The sequence below is a fragment of the Paramormyrops kingsleyae genome, chromosome 18 (assembly GCF_048594095.1).
Source record: "Paramormyrops kingsleyae isolate MSU_618 chromosome 18, PKINGS_0.4, whole genome shotgun sequence".
In the NCBI taxonomy this organism is placed as follows: domain Eukaryota; kingdom Metazoa; phylum Chordata; class Actinopteri; order Osteoglossiformes; family Mormyridae; genus Paramormyrops; species Paramormyrops kingsleyae.
In genome coordinates, this window is record NC_132814.1 from 1,483,043 (window position 1) to 1,500,645 (window position 17,603).

General features: G+C 41.0%; 1 protein-coding gene across 1 annotated transcript in view; it reads left to right on the plus strand.

Annotated features, from left to right (window-relative positions):
• The window catches only part of LOC111845456 (uncharacterized), an 88,488-nt gene that overhangs the window by 37,211 nt on the left and 33,674 nt on the right, over positions 1-17,603 (plus strand). Inside the window, exons 8-9 of the mRNA XM_072702208.1 lie at positions 3,195-3,308; positions 4,174-4,293. Of these exons, the coding sequence (XP_072558309.1) occupies positions 3,195-3,308; positions 4,174-4,293 (234 nt within the window). The remainder of the gene's footprint in view (positions 1-3,194; positions 3,309-4,173; positions 4,294-17,603) is intronic.

The window sequence follows — 17,603 nt, forward strand, 5'->3', positions numbered from 1 at the left end:
AATCATTCTTGTGGCCCTACGCTGCACCTTTTCTAAGGCCGCTATGTCCTTTTTAAGATATGGTGACCAAACCTGTACACAATATTCTAGGTGAGGTCTCACCAAGGAATTGTATAATCTTAGCATTACCTCCCTTGACTTAAATTCCACACACCTGGAGATATACCCCAACATCCTATTGGCCTTTTTTATTGCTTCCCCGCACTGGCGAGAACATAAGAACATAAGAACATAAGAAATATACAAACGAGAGGAGGCCATTCGGCCCATCGAGCTCGCTTGGGGAGAACTTAACTAATAGCTCAGAGTTGTTAAAATCTTATCTAGCTCTGATTTAAAGAAATCCAAGGATTCAGCTTGCACTACGTTATCAGGAAGACTATTCCATACTCTGACTACACGCTGTGTAAAGAAGTGCTTCCTTAAATCCAGTTTGAAATGTTCTCCCGCTAATTTCCACCTATGGCCACGAGTTCTTGTATTTGAACTAATGCTGAAGTAACTATTCGGTTGAACAGCATCCAAACCTGTTAGAATCTTATAGACCTGGATCATGTCCCCCCTCAGTCTCCTTTGCTTGAGGCTGAACAGAATTAGCTCAAATAACCTTTCCTCGTATGACATTCCTCTAAGACCAGGAATCATTCTTGTGGCCCTACGCTGCACCTTTTCTAAGGCCGCTATGTCCTTTTTAAGATATGGTGACCAAACCTGTACACAATATTCTAGGTGAGGTCTCACCAAGGAATTGTATAATCTTAGCATTACCTCCCTTGACTTAAACTCCACACACCTGGAGATATACCCCAACATCCTATTGGCCTTTTTTATTGCTTCCCCGCACTGGCGAGAATGAGACATGGAAGCATCAACACCAAGGTCTTTCTCATAATCAGCTACCTTTATTTCAGTAGGTCCCATAAAATACCTGTACTTTATATTTCTGCTCCCTACATGGAGTACCTTACATTTGTCTATGTTAAATTTCATCTGCCAGGTGTCAGCCCAGTCACTAATTAAATTAAGATCCCGCTGTAGCTGCTGAGCCGCTAGTTCAGTATCTGCTACACCACCCACCTTGGTGTCATCTGCAAATTTCACCAGTTTACTGTATATATTGGTGTCTATATCATTTATGTAAATTAGGAACAAAAGTGGTCCTAAAATTTAACCCTGCGGTACCCCACTATGAACGCAGGCCCACTGTGACATTGAGCCTCTTATAACTACTCGCTGCTTCCTATCCGTTAACCAGTTATCAATCCAGGTCGCTACAGTTCCTAAAATACCTGTCGCTTTGAGTTTAAGTGAGAGCCTCTTGTGGGGAACAACATCAGAAGCCTTTTGGAAATCTAAGTAGATGACATCATAGGCCTTCTTATCATCAACTTCCTGAGTAGCTTCCTCAAAAAACTCCAACAGATTTGTTAAACAGGATCTACCTCTCCTAAATCCATGCTGGCTATCCCTCAAAATGTTATTTGAGTCCAGGTAATCTACCATTTTCTCTTTGATTATAGCCTCCATAACTTTACCAGTTATACAAGTTAGACTGATTGGCCTATAGTTTGACAAATTACTTCTATCCCCTTTTTTGAAAATGGGCGTTATGTTGGCATGCTTCCAATCAGAAGGTACCACACCTTCAGATAAGGATTTTTGAAACAGTAATGTTAAGGGTCGGCAAATAATATCCCTCATCTCTTTTAACACTATAGGTAAGATGCCATCAGGGCCCTGTGATTTATTTATTTTGAGCTTAGCTAGGCTTTGCAAAACATCAGCTTCAGTTATATATATATTAGTTATAGACGATGTTGGATTAGTAATAAGAACTGGTAAGTTACTAGTGTCCTCAACAGTGAATACCCGTGCAAAACTATCATTGAACTCATTTACTATGTCAATGTCGTTTTCAATTATAAGACCCTTACTATCCTGCAGATTAGTAATTTCAGCTTTTAGAGCTCTTTTAGAGTTAAAATACTGGAAGAAACTTTTAACGTCATCCTTAGCCTCCAATGCGATCTTCCTTTCGACATTCCTTTTAGCTCGTCTAATGTCATTTTTTAATTCAGCCTGTAGATTTAGATACTCTTGCTTTATTATGTCATCATCAGTTATTTTCCATCTCTGGAACAAAGCCCTTTTCCTCCTTACTTTAAAACATGCTTTAAGTAGAGGTGTAGCGGCTGGTCGACCTGACAGGAGGAAAAGAGTCAGTCAACAGGCGTAAAGCAAAGGAGTTTTATAACTGGAGTAGTACAATCAAGGTTAGAGGAGGAGAATGACTGAGCAGTAGGAGGAAAATTATGATAGATTTGGTTAATTTTGACTCCAAATAAATGTATAAATGCCTGGCACTGCTCAGCTGCATTGGGCCATGCTAGTACAGGAGGACTGAGGAGTTTAACAGTCCTAAGAAGTGTCTGTGGCCCAGACTTAGCACCACTTATGATGGAGGAGTAGCAGTTTGAGTGAGCAGTATTTAGGGCGTCCCTGTACTTGTGGATGTGCTCGGCGTATAGAAACACGTGCACGGTGAGCTCAGGGGTGAAACAAGTACAAGAGTGAGTGGCTGGGATCAGCCTAGTCTTTAGAGGAGCTAGATCATGAAGCAGTCCAGAGATAGTATCATTATAGAAGGAAACCATAGTATCAGGAGAAGAGTGTTTATGTAAGTGACACAGGGAAGAAGATAGAAGAGAAACAGCTAAGAGATTAGAACTGACAGACATTTTCTTAGGAGGAGGAGTATTAGTGTGAAAACTGCATTCAGTAAGCTTATGATCAGAAATACCAGAGACAGAAACGTCATTCAAACCAATAGAATAGAATAGCTACTTTATTGTCATTCAGAACACACACTGGTTAGTGTACATCAGAGTGAATATGTCTGAAACAGTGATCTACACTGCTTTTTGCTGCTATAGTGCTGTTAATATATTTTTATGTATATTCTATGTTAATTCCACTCTATTTTCTGTTTAGATTGACTTTTCATGACCCTTATTAGTCTGCTTCCTAACCTGTGTGGCTCTATGGGTTAGAACTTAACTGCAGGCTGATCCTGCTCTCTGATCCTTACTTACATGTTATTTTAGACAAAAGCATCTGCTAAACAAATGAACCACTGAATGCATTTGTTTTTTCTTGTGTCTAACAATTACTTGTTGACTATTACCTAATTTCAGGTTCTTTCATTGAGTTCTCAGCGAAATACTCCCCAACTGCAGCTGAGAAAGCAACATTCAGAGGAATGTCTGGTGGAATCATATTTATTTTCATCTTTTTTGTTATATTCCGAAGTGAGTATGTTTATAAATGGATTTCAGGAATATGGGACTATAATTATGCATAAAGATTTATTTTCTACTTTGTATTTAAACACAGACAGACAAAATTTTTATAATGCAGTATGTTTTGTTCACTGTTAATCTGTATCCAAGGGGCAGCGCGGAGGCTCAGTGGTCAGCTCTGCTGCCTGACACCTCCAGGCTGCTGGTTTGAGTCCCACTTCTCTCTGTCTGTGCAGTCTGCATGTGCTCCCCATGTCATGTGGGTTTGAGTCCCCCTCCACTGTGTCTGTATGCTATCTGCATGTGCTCCCCATGTTATGTGTGTTTGAGTCCCCCTCCTCTGTGCCTGTGTACAGTCTGCATGTGCTCCCCATGTCATGTGAGTCTCCACCAGCTACTCCAGTTTCCTCCAGCAGCCCAGAGTCTCCCTCTCAGGGTAATTGGTGTCTGTAAATTGCCCATAGCATGTGACTGTGTGTGTATGGCCTCCCATCCAAGCTGTACCTCTGCCCTGTGCTGCTTGGGAGAGGCTCCAGGCCCCCTGTGATCCTGCCCACTACTGTTGTCATTAAAGCTGTATTTCTCTGGGTTAGTGGGGGGGAGCTGATCCTTTTTCAGCAAGGGGTCCCTGATTAAGCCTGTGCATTAAAGCCCCCCTGCCCCCCAGCACCCTGGGTTACCTTTTCTTATCCTATTTATATGTTCAAATTAAGTTTTTTTTTTTACCACAGTGTCTGACATTTAACCCCTTATCCCCCAGGTGACAGGGCTGTGCAGAGCAGCGCCTAAAACACAGGACACTCAACACAATTTGTTTTGTATTCTCTGTCTGAAATAAATTTTATGTTTGCTAAATGTTTTATTCTCGTTTCAGTCATCGACATGGTGGTTTGGACAAAATATTCCACAGACAGAGAAAAAAGAGATAAAATACTTGCCTACATAGCAGGAATAACTGGAGTTACATTCCTGGTCATCATGGTTTCATCCATCAGTAAGTCTGTGTATAAGTTCCCATGTGTGCTGTTGGCATGTTCTCCCCGTGTTTGCCCTGGTTCCCTCCATGCAGGGGTGTCATGCACCTTATTGTTTTGTGGGGGTGCTGCTTCATAGGCAACATACACTCACTGGCACTTTATTACTGTAGGTACACCTGCTTATTGATGAAAATATCTAATCAGCCAATCATATGTCATCAGCACATTGTATAAAATCATGTCGATACAGGTCTGGAGCTTCTGGTAATGTTCACATCAAACACCAGAATGGGGAAGAAAGGTGATTTATGTGACTTTGAATGTTTCATTCTGGATTTTCACGTACAACCATTCTAGGGTTTACAGAAAATTGGGCAAAAAAGAAAAAACATCCAGTGAGTGATGATCCCATGTCAGTTTTTGACAAACTTTAGTGCTGAAAAGGACCTTTTATTGCTACAAGAGGTGACTGGCAGAGTGATACTGTAATAGGCTGGTATTGTGAGCCTAAGTCAGGGTGGGCTTGCAGAAAGTTGTTTACACAAGACATGTAAAAAGGCCCAATAAGGTTGGAGGACTTTGTTCCCATTGCTATTTATGTGTGAACAGCTTGTACTCTGTCCTTGCTTGGGTGGTGGACACACCCCCCTGTAATATCCACACATCTGAAGGGGTTGGGGTATTTTCTCCCTTCTGCAGTTTGTGAGGCAGTCTGTCCATCTCAGAAGCTGCAAAGTGTCATGACTGAATATGTCTGTAATGCCCTGTATGCTGAAGTTAATTACTAAAAAATGAATTATTCTAAGTTCATCTTTGTAAGTAACCTTAGTCTGATTCTGCCAGGTTTTGTCTTGCTTCCTTAATAACTTCCTACTCCTCTTCACCTCCCACTGAACATTGATCATTGAGGTTATAGTGCAGGGTTATTCAAATCACAGTCCTCGAGGTCCGAGCACTGCCGGTTTTCCAGCCTTCCTTTACCTGTCAGTCAGGTGTGAAGCCTCTGACCAATCAGAATAAGTAATTATTAAACTATCTACCTGGGAGAACTGAAAACAAGGCCTGGATTTGGAATCAAGGTCAAGATTTGAGGAACCCTGCTATAGTGTCTGTTTCATTCCATATTTCCTCAAACACTTTCCCAGTCCGTAGCTGAGAGCTCCAGTCTGCAGTTCAGTGATGGATGAAGTGCACAGACCATGTACTTGAGTAAAAGTTGAGATACCTAGTGTAAAATATTACTCCAGTAAAAGTGGAAGTGCTCCCTTTAAACGTCGACTTGAGTAAAAGTATAAAAGTACTTGACTTCAAATGTACTTAAGTATCAAAAGTAAAAGTAATTTGGTGTAATGTAGTTCCAATGTCTTGTCATGTCCTTTATACACTCAATCAAGTCATACAAGGTAAAAAAAAAAAAAAAAGCCCACTAACACCACTCTGAAAATACAATGTTTTCTATTTGTGATATCTGGTACTGATATCTTTTGAAATTATCATAAGCACATCCTACTAAATGGAAACCACATGATTAGGAATAAATAGGGTGGGGGGAAACCACATTAGACACGTATTTCTTTAACAATTTATTGTTTGAAGTAATGTAGAAATCTTATTCCTTTATCACATGGCACCTTGCTCCTTTACTACATCACAGCTGAGCTGTGCAATAACTTGCAAAAATGGATTTACTCAAGTTTACAAAGGTTTACAAAGTTTACAAAGGATGTCTTTTTTCCAATTTACTAAACATGACTCCTTACAACACAGCTGTATGTCCACTCTATAAACAAATGTTAGTGTTTGCATAAATCACACAAAAACAGAAACTAACACACCACCAGATTTCCCTGAAGACTTACGTAGTATGTAGAACTACTAACTAGTAGTGATGTGCTATAACAGAAGAATAACAGAAATAGCACTGTTAACTGTATGACCTACCTAAAGCTAAAATATTTTTTGTTTAGTTTGAGAAGGAGCTGATTTTCAAAATTTCTGGCATCCAATCTTGCCCTTCTTGGGCTGAAAATCAATCCAGCAGTGCTAAAGAGACGTTCGCATGCAGCAGAAGCTGGTAAGGCAGTGTTGATTTTAAGAGACAATTTGCAAACCGCAGGATAAGATTGCAGTATCTCTTTATTGTCTACTTTAGAGGCAAGGTACCCTTCTAGCCGTTTAACACTTTCCTGCCCATGAGTTTTTTTCATGCTTGAAAAGAAGTCATCGTCATCTGAAGCACTCGATCCATTGGCTGGTGACTGATGTGAACGTTCTTCCTCCAGATGGTCCTTGATGTAGGCAAGTCCTAATATACAACATATATTGGGACAGATGCCAGAAATCATGTTATATAAATGATAGGGCAATTCCGGTGTACAGTACAGAGGAAAAAGAATGAACTAACTAATTTGGAGCAACATGCACAGTTATGGATAGGCAGCTAAAGCTGACATATGAGGGCAAAGATCAGTTTCTATGCCCCATTAGATCAGCTTTACTTCCCTGGCCACAACTCAGTCTAGGATGTGTCAAATTTCCTGAACAACATGAACAGCATGTAGTACCTTGAACAATAAGGCTATGGGGTCCATCTACATCAAACTTGCCTTTTAGGCATTTATATGAATCCAGGTCACAACCTCCCACCCCCCACCCTTTTAAGTAAATAAACTTATATAAATGTGCTTGTTTAGTTTTTTTGTTTACTTTTGTTTTGTGAACTAAGCGCATGACATCTGAAATAAAAATGCCACAAAACATATGTACATACATAGATACATACCTAGGTTTAATAGGTTCTCATCAGATGTCCACGCTGTTTTAAATTTTGGGAGCAGGATGGCAGCAGCAATAAACTCTGGTTCTGCCATCATGTCTTTAAAGCGCTTTTGTAGTCCCTCTAGGACTGCATCCACCAAAGGTTTGCAGTACCTGGAATTAGAGGTGGGGGAGAGAAACTGATACAGTACAATATCACAACATTTACAGCGTGCATTTATACTGAGACAATGACAATAACAACAAGCATCCCAATACTTAATTGTTAAATATGATTTGACGGTCTTACATCTATTGTGTTCTTGGTCAATGTGTACATAAAGGCCTCTTTTTAATCATTTTACTAATGGCACACATTAACTTCCTGCACGTATGCTATATGAAGTTTTAAGGGAGTTGAATTGTGTATGATAAGGAATACACCTTAATAACAGGACCCATGGTTCTGGCAAATTCCTCCAGAAAGGAAATTTCAACTGAACTCAACCTAACAAACATAAAGAACACTTAAGTCTTGTGTGTGTGTGTGTGAGAGAGAGTGTGTGTTTGTGTGTCTGTCTGTGAGAGAGTGAGTGATTGTGTGTCTGTCTGTGAGAGAGTGAGTGATTGTGTGTGTGTGTCTGTCTGTGAGAGAGTGAGTGATTGTGTGTGTGTCTGTCTGTGAGAGAGTGTGTGTTTGTGTGTCTGTCTGTGAGAGAGTGAGTGATTGTGTGTGTGTCTGTCTGTGAGAGAGTGTGTGTTTGTGTGTGTGTGTGTCTGTCTGTGAGAGAGTGTGTGTTTGTGTGTGTGTCTGTCTGTCTGTGAGAGAGTGTGTGTGTTTTTGTGTGTCTGTCTGTGAGTGTGTGTGTGTGTGTGTGTGATGAGTGGTGACGCTGCTCGGACTATAATTGTCCTCCATTTCCCCTTACTTAAAGCAACTGAATAGTTAAGCAATATTTTCCAAAATTTCATATTGGAATGAAAGGTATATTTAAAAAACACTTACATTGGCAACTTCAGTGCAGTGCATACAGTTCTCAGGGCCCCTTCTCCTTCATCTTTGATTATTCTCACGATTCTTTCAACAGAGAGAAATAATGAGTTCCATCGTGTGTCGTTTGGCCGGATCAGTTGTATTTTGCATGTTTCCTCTATGATGTCTGAAGCAGTGGAGGATCGAGATGTCTTGTTCCATAAGCCACTGCATTTCGCAAAAGCTGATCGTGACAGTCTTTTATAGGAGTCATTGGAATTGGCCTTGGCTGCATCAACTGTGGCAACAAGGTTTAATAGATGACATGCACAGCGATGATGCTTTGGAAGCTGAAATTGTAAGCCATCATCTTCCATTAAGATCGGTGTTACCTCAATGAAGTCAACATCAACAACTTCCTCTTCCTGTTCATCATCATCACTGCAAGCATCCTCTTCAGTCTCACTGGAGGCACAGTTATTGTTCTCATCTTGTTGTTGTTCTCCATATTCTCTAAATGCCTTTATGAAATTGGACCCATTGTCTGTGGTGGTTCTAACTATTTTTTTCTCTATGCCAAATTCGCAATGGATGTCATTCAATGCACTGCCCAACACATCAAAAGTGTGTGGCCCTTTAATCCCTAGCCGTTTAAAACTTTCCTGCCCATGAGTTTTTTTCATGCTTGAAAAGAAGTCATCGTCATCTGAAGCACTCGATCCATTGGCTGGTGACTGATGTGAAGAAAGTGCCACAGAGCACCTCTTCAATGAATCTGAATCCACCCAGTGGGCAGTGACTCCGAGAAATCCTCTCCTTCTTGCACTCCAACAGTCAGTGGCAATGAATTCAATGGAGGACATTGCTTGTTTAATATTTCTCTTCATTTCTTGGGCACCCTCTTCTACTTTCTGCCGCAATGTAGTTCTGGACATCACACGTGAATTAGGCTGTAGCTCTTGCACTAAAGCATTAAACGCAGGCTGTTCTAGCACAGTAAATGGTTGAAGACTCTGAATTACAAAATGTATGACTACGTTGTCTACCTTTGTTTGATTCACAATTTTCGTTTCTCCTAATTTCAGTTGTCTGGAAGTGGAGGGAACTGGGTTTTCAGCTTTTCTTTTTCGAGGGGCTGTCAGGGCATTCTATCTTTCCAAGTGACTTGAATGCTTTCTCTGGAAAGAAAGGGGGAAAAACATATCATGAACATAATATCTTCACAGCAATATATCTCAATTTCATAAATGAAGTGCACATTTCATGTTTTTTTGCATGTACCAAGTAGGCTGCTGAGAAGGCTAAGTAACTAGCTAGCCTACATCAATCGCAGGCTACTGTTCAAGTAGCTACCAATCAATCATACCTTGCATGTAAACCTAGTCAAATAGAAGCCTAAATGTCAGAAAAATGCATCGGCCTAAATGCATTTTCATTATTTTACATTGAATTTCTTTAGACACACTACACATTCTATGAACGAGCTTGACAAGTAAATGGCATTTTTAGGGGGTAATGTTAGGCTATTTCTAGCCAAGTGTCTTCACTGCAAAAAATGCTTTTCTTACTTAGTATTTTTGTCTTGATTCCAGTCCAAATCTCTAAAAATTATTAAATCAAGATGCATCCACTAAGAAAAATAACCTTAATTCAAACAGAAACAAGATAATTTTTCTTACCCCATTGGCAGATAATTTTGCTTTTTTTAAGCAACAACTCACTTAATTTTGATTTATTTCCCCAGAAAACAAGACATAATATCTTATGGCCTTTTACTACTTTAGTAAATGCATCTTGATTTAAGAATTTTTAGAGATTTGGACTGGAATCAAGACAAAAATACTAAGTAAGAAAAGCATTTTTTGCAGTGTTGGTGTTAATGAGCTTTGCTAACGGTCTGCAGTTTCCTAGCTTAACCTTGCACAATGGAACTGATGTTGTTATGGAAATTTCCTTAGTAACCATCGGACATCATGCTTGGTGGTAATTTTCCACTACAATGTCCACGTTTATTATTAACACAACGTATGAGCGTATTATATCCAGTTTGGGTAAAACGACAGGTATATTAGCCTTTAATTAATTTCACAGTCAATCTGAAAATTACTTACCTCTATGTGTTTCTTTAGATTGGACGGCGAATTCTTGAAAGAAGAAATCGTATGCTTCTGAGGCAGACAGAGAAGGCACTTAAAAATGAATGACTCGTTCTTCCTTTCCAATACTTCAAAAAATTCGCTTAAATATGGCCATGGGTGCTCAATTTCAATGTCTGGCGCTTCTTCCATTATTGCGTTGGCTATAAACGTGACAGCGAAAAGAAGCAGGCAGGCAGCAGCCATAGACAGTAAAGCGCGCAAACTGCACGAAACACGACGTGTTCTGATTGGTACACGTGCTTTACTGTCTATGGCTGCTGCCTGCCTGCTTCTTTTTTTTGACCTGTCACTGGTTACGCATGTATGTTGTGGAACGTAAAAAGAAACATTTTAGGAAAGTAGTGGAGTAAAAAGTAAGGTTTTCCACTTCGAAATGTAGTTGAGTCAAAGTATAAAGTCTCACAAAACAATGATACTCAAGTAAAGTACAGATACGCTAAAAAGTTACTTAAGTACGGTAACGAATTACTTGTACTTCGTTACTGTCCACCACTGCTGCAGTTACACACCAGTCCTACAGCTGTGCTGATGTCCATATTTTCTCTTTGAAGATATTTTGATAGGGAACCAGTCAGTGTGTAGATTCTGTTCAAAGCCACCAGCTGCACCCAAAACTCATTCAGTGGCCTTGCTTAGGGCTAATGCTGTACCTAAGGAGTCACAATGAAACTATTCTTTGTCTGTATTTGATACACGGTCACCACTACAGGAATGATGGACAGAAGAACATTGCAGTTACTAATCTTGGAAGACCATCTTGTCACGCTAAGAACATGCAGAGTTTCTCATTGGTCGTGTCCTGGGTATGACGTTAATCTACATGCAGCAGTATAAGTAGGTCCTCCAACTTACAGGGAATAATTTGGGGGTTGATGGCAGGATTGGCGCTCCAGCCACTGGAAAATACCTCGCACTGGTCCATTCAAACTAGTGTGGTGCTGAGGTGTCTCGTGTCACATGGCTGCACTCAAGTTCTCATCCTTGAGGTGGTTTGTTGTGTGGTGGGTGCGGAAACGCTCTGTAATCAGTGCATGCTCCTTACCTCTCATTGTTCTCCTTTATGACAGCTTCCACACCTCTGTAAATGTCTGAGCAGCACAGACAGTGTAGCCCTGCCTGTTATATTGTTGGTATACAGGCCAAAGTTTATGTCTGGCTAACACATTTGACAAGACCAGCTCCAGTTGTGTCCTTTATATGGAATAAATCGAGAAAACACTCTTCAGTCTTTGCTGTTGTCATAATATCATAAAATTACAGACAGCTGATCCCTTGTGTGTCAGGGCCAGTTCATACTCATGGTATATACAGAGATGTACAGTATTCAGGTGCAAGAATTTGTATAAACAGATCATGCAAACACTGCTGGCTGAGATGGAAATATATTGTTTGATATGTTCTGCACTACAAGAACATTGTATATACACTCACCTAAAGGATTATTAGGAACACCTGTTCAATTTCTCATTCATGCAATTATCTAATCAACCAATCACATGGCAGTTGCTTCAATGCATTTAGGGGTGTGGTCCTGGTCAAGACAATCTCCTGAACTCCAAACTGAATGTCAGAATGGGAAAGAAAGGTGATTTAAGCAATTTTGAGCGTGGCATGGTTGTTGGTGCCAGACGGGCCGGTCTGAGTATCTCACAATCTGCTCAGTTACTGGGATTTTCACGCACAACCATTTCTAGGGTTTACAAAGAATGGTGTACAAATGGAAAAACATCCAGTATGCGGCAGTCCTGTGGGCGAAAATGCCTTGTTGATGCTAGAGGTCAGAGGAGAATGGGCCGACTGATTCAAGCTGATAGAAGAGCAACTTTGACTGAAATAACCACTCGTTACAACCGAGGTATGCAGCAAAGCATTTGTGAAGCCACAACACGCACAACCTTGAGGCGGATGGGCTACAACAGCAGAAGACCCCACCGGGTACCACTTATCTCCACTACAAATAGGAAAAAGAGGCTACAATTTGCACGAGCTCACCAAAATTGGACAGTTGAAGACTGGAAAAATGTTGCCTGGTCTGATGAGTCTCGATTTCTGTTGAGACATTCAAATGGTAGAGTCAGAATTTGGCGTAAACAGAATGAGAACATGGATCCATCATGCCTTGTTACCACTGTGCAGGCTGGTGGTGGTGGTGTAATGGTGTGGGGGATGTTTTCTTGGCACACTTTAGGCCCCTTAGTGCCAATTGGGCATCGTTTAAATGCCACGGCCTACCTGAGCATTGTTTCTGACCATGTCCATCCCTTTATGACCACCATGTACCCATCCTCTGATGGCTACTTCCAGCAGGATAATGCACCATGTCACAAAGCTCAAATCATTTCAAATTGGTTTCTTGAACATGACAATGAGTTCACTGTACTAAAATGGCCCCCACAGTCAGCAGCTCTCAACCCAATAGAGCATCTTTTGGATGTGGTGGAACGGGAGCTTCGTGCCCTGGATGTGCATCCCACAAATCCTATCAATATGGGCCAACATTTCTAAAGAATGCTTTCAGCACCTCTCCACCAATATGTTTGAAATTAATTAAAGTTTAATTAATTATTATTTAATGCTGATTATTAACCAATCGTTATGCCGAATGGTCGGCTCCTCCAAACTCAATTGCGGTATCCCTGTGAGTCTGTTAATGTGAGACTTAAATGGGATTCACTAATTACCAGTATCGCTTAGTAACCTGGGTTAGAAGGCTCGTCCAGCAAGCTGCATCACCAGATAATGTAAACGATTGGTAGCGAAGCTCCCCTCACGGCCGATGAGAGAGAGAGTCTCGCGATGTTTCAGGCGAGTTTGAGGTTCAGAGCGTGTAGCAAGATTGCACAGAGGCAGGAATTAGTGTCAGTACTCAATGACGGAGGCTGAAGTTGTGTAAAAGACATGCATTTATTCCTAGCTAACACTACAACTAACATAAGACAGACATTACACCTAACACAAACAACAAACATGAAATAACGGAATAAAACAAACGATGTATTTATGAAAATGCAATGACCGGATTTTAAATGAGTAACCTTAAATGGGAAATACTGTTCTGCAAAGCAAGCACAGTTTGTGGAAACACGACCCTAAAGTCTTATAGCAGGTTAAACAGAACAGCTTAAGTTGTTAGAATGAAAGGAAGTTGGTTTACTTGGTTGAAGAGTGGGGGGGGGGGTCTTGGCAGTTGATGACAGAGCTGCTGAGCTGATGGCACTCAAGAAGGCGTGGCGTTTGGAGCAGTGGAGTGGAGTCCCTTTAGATTCTCTCTCCTGGTGAAGCTTTGTCTTGGGTGCTGTTCTCTGTTCAGCTGGGCCTTCACCGGAGGGCTTCTTGTGGGCTTCTCTTCTCCCGGGCTGATGGTCTTTCCTCGGGCTGATGGTTGTTCTCTGCCCTTGATGATCTGTTTGCCCCAGCTGATGTTGTTTTCCTTCGGGCTGGCGGTTATTCTCTGCGCACCTTTGTTCTGAGGTGCTAGATTTTTATGGTCTAAAGTTCATGAATAGGGATGACCAGGAATTCGATTCCTGGCCCAATGGCTGGCCATCCATTTGGCGGGCTTTCGGAAGGGGGTCTGTATCAGTCCTTTTGGGCCCGACTGATTCACCCTTTACTGACGATTTTCATTAAGCTGTTATAACTTTTGATACATCCACTTTTATGGTAATCACTGACCAGATTTGGAATCAGGGGTGATTAACAATCAGTTTGACACCAAACATGCCATACCAGCTTCACAGGTACATACCTCATACCATCTGTATTAATTGATTAAACAATTAATTATTTTATCTATGTGACTGATTCACATCAGTATAGGATACAGGTGTTTTGGGTTGCACCTCAACAGATGTTACACTTTGTGCAGACATTACATCAAATATTCATATTACAAACAACACATCTTATCCATAGATAGACGTGGCCATTAGTTTGTGGTAATATCAATATAAGTTGCACATCTGGACACAACATATCTTGGTTGGTGTGGCTTATTCTAATTGATCTTCTCCAAAATGGATAATGTACACCTTAATTCAGTTCTTTTTAATATAGTATATGTCACAATCCGCTCCGTTCGATCCCGATGTGTGCCACGCCCACCTCATTACCTCGTGTTCAGCCCTGATTGTGATCACCTGAGTCCTGTTATGTCTAGCTTGTCTTTTGTATTTAGTCCTCGTCTGAGTCAGTCTTCCCCAGACTTGTCATTGTATTGTCATGTGTTGTTCCTCGTCTGCAAGTCCTATTACTTGAATAAACCCCGTCTGTCCGTCTTAACGGCTCCGTTTGCCTGCTTTCCGGCTCGCCTGCCCGACGATTGTGACAGTATGTTAGAACACAGAAACTTGGTAACGGTCCACCAAGATCAGATAAGGACCACAAAGGAATGTTGGAAGAGAAGGGGGGTTGTTAACAAAGAAGACTCTCTAAAAGATAGGACACATTGGTTACACTCACTTTCCAGATTCTTCTGGTATACCATGAGAACATATATACAACGGTAGCTATACCTATCTATTTAATTAAATTTATATGTGTTCAAGTGCAAAGGGGTAAAATAGGTGATACTCCGTGAACATGGTTATAAGGGTGGCACACAAAACACTAAGATTGTCTAAGGACACATACAAACATAACCTATCTGTATATTGAGACTAGTAGTCGTGAGTAGATCAATATACAGGGTATACAAAAGCCAAACTTAAATGAAATTTCCTTTAGGGTGTTCATCTGTTGGGTGAGTGATATGTAAGGCAGAATGTATGGGGAGGGGGTTGTGTGCCAAGTCGAGGGACCCCTGTCCGTGAAGTCCACTCTGCTTGTCTGTAGGTCCCTAAATCTTTGGGCAATAAAAGTTGGAGTGCTGGCCTCCCTTGTTATCTGTGTGTGTGTGTTTATGTGTGTAACCCCCCTTTGGTGCCTCTCGTACCAGGCTCGGCCTTGTCTCAGGCCACCTGGAATTTAGGCCCTGTGATATGTGCATGTGTGATCCTACACCATGTAGAATTAAGGCAGTTCTGAAGGCGAAAGGGGGTCAAACACCGTATTAGTATGGTGTTCCTAATAATCCTTTAGGTGAGTGTATAGTGCACTTTAGTATTTTTGTGCATTTGTGTGTTTGTTATGAAGTTTATTATTCATTTAGTCAAATTAAAGTTTAACTAAAAAGTAAGCTTGGAGTATATTTAATTTTTCAAACCTCCAGACAATATACTGTAGTATACAATATTTTTAAAAGTATTGCTGTTCTGGAATTTCGAGATCTTGGCGATAAAATTCATTGCGGGGGAGGGGGTCCCGGCTAATTTCAAAATTCCCTGGTATACTGTATTGCCATAATTCCAGCTACGCCTGGTAACTTTAAAACTGTGCATAGAAGTTTACCCATTTCACTACACTGTTTGTATTTCTGTTACTTGCAATACATCTGCCCTTTACTGGCCTGGAGGAGTATCATTGTTGTATGTATGTGCCGACCCTGACAGTCTGCATCCACAGACAAATGTAGCATGTACATACCCATACGTGGACCATAATGGCACAAGGATAAGTGGAGTATGAACTAGGCCTCAGGGCACACAGACAGATACTTGGCTTTGTTCACTTCCTCACTAATATCCTTCTACCTTGTTTGATACACAGTCTGAGTAGCAGTAATTTCATCTCATTGCTGGTGTAGCAGGACAATCATGCATGTGACAAATAAAAATCTGAATCTTGACCTCATTTATCACCAGTGTTGGGGTCAGCACTCAAAAAAGTAATGTATTACGTATTACTCATTACTTTTTGAAAAAATAATGGATTACTTTACTTTCCATGGGGAGTAATTAAGTAATTAGGTACACTACTGGTTACATTACTTTTGCATTACTTTGCAGTGATACACTGTTTTATTTTGCCAGTTACTAATTACCTATATCATTAAACCTTATATATACCCACTTATCAGCTTCCCAGTTTTAATAAGGATGACATTTAGAAATTCTTTATTTTATGTTCTTTAATAACGTAAAGAAAGGCAACAGAACGGTTTCAGAGGGGATGAACACCAGTCAAAAGAGCACAGAACAAGGTTCAACTGTATGTTTCATGTGTATGTTTCACAGAGATGGAGAATCCACAAGGGGCATCACAGGGAGGGCGGAAAGGACGGAGGGCAGGTAGGAGGCACGGGTAGTTCAGGAAGGGCCAGACAGACAGAACGCAACTATGGGAAGAACAAATGGTTAGATCACTCAATAGTGGTATGCCAACAATACCTCACACCGTACTGCTGCCGGTGCGAGACATACTGTAAGTAGGGAGTTCTACTGATTATCCCTAGCTGTGGTTGCCACCTCCACAAGGTGGGCGTGACACCAGGGTTTGAGTCTCCGCCATGGCTCCATGTGTGTGGAGTTTGCATGTTCTCCCGTGTCATTGTGGGGTTTCCCCCTCCCAGTCCACAAATATGCTGAGGTTAATTGGAGTTGCCAAATTGAATGGTCTGTGAATGGTGTTTGAGTGTGCCCTGCAATGGGTTGGCGTCCCATCCTGGGTTGTTCCCCGCCTTGCACCCATATCCTCCAGAATCGGCTTTGGACCCCCTGCAACCCTGAATAAGATAAAGTTACAAAAATGGATGGATGGAAAATAATAGACTGGCCTTTTTCTAACACTACAAAATAAATACAAACTTAAATGAGGAAAAATGTTTGAATGGCAAACACACTGAATAATCTCAATAAAGTTGCCGATTCATCAGTAAACCAGTGGTTATATCTCATTAGGAGGAGTCTCTCACATCGTTTGTCAGACAGTCTATTTCTCCTTGGAGTTAACACTGGAGTTAACAAACTGAGAAGCCTCTCCATTGGTGCACTAGATGGTGTTGCTGTGAATGGTACAGGACCTCCATCTCTGACCCCTACTTCAAATATTCAATAACTTCAGCATCATAATTAAAACAGTCTGTTTCATCATCAAAAGCAAAGAATTCATTTTCAATGGAACTGATACTGGATGCAGGTTAAGTTTTGCACCGAGCTCATCGTAAGGAAAAGCAGGACATTCGGCAGTCAGCATTGTCCTCAGGGCTGCTCTCCTGTCCTCTTCATGTACCGCTTCAGGCGGTACCCGCAGTATTCAAGTTTTGTCCCGCTCCCGCCCGCAAAATCCCGCAGGTAAACATATAAGTAGTTTTATTTTTACCGCTTCTTCCCGCTACTCTGTTATTTGTTTCACTTGCTTCCCTTTTGAGTATATATAAAAAAGAAACAGAAAACAAACAAATATGTTTCGTTTTATTTGAGTTTAATTAAATGGAATGATGAACATGGACACGAATGAGGATATAGATATAGCCTATAGTTCCACGCATGAACCACAAACCATGAATTAGCTTCCGACCTTGTGCCTGTAAATTATTATTTTAATTTAGTCGTTCTTTTTG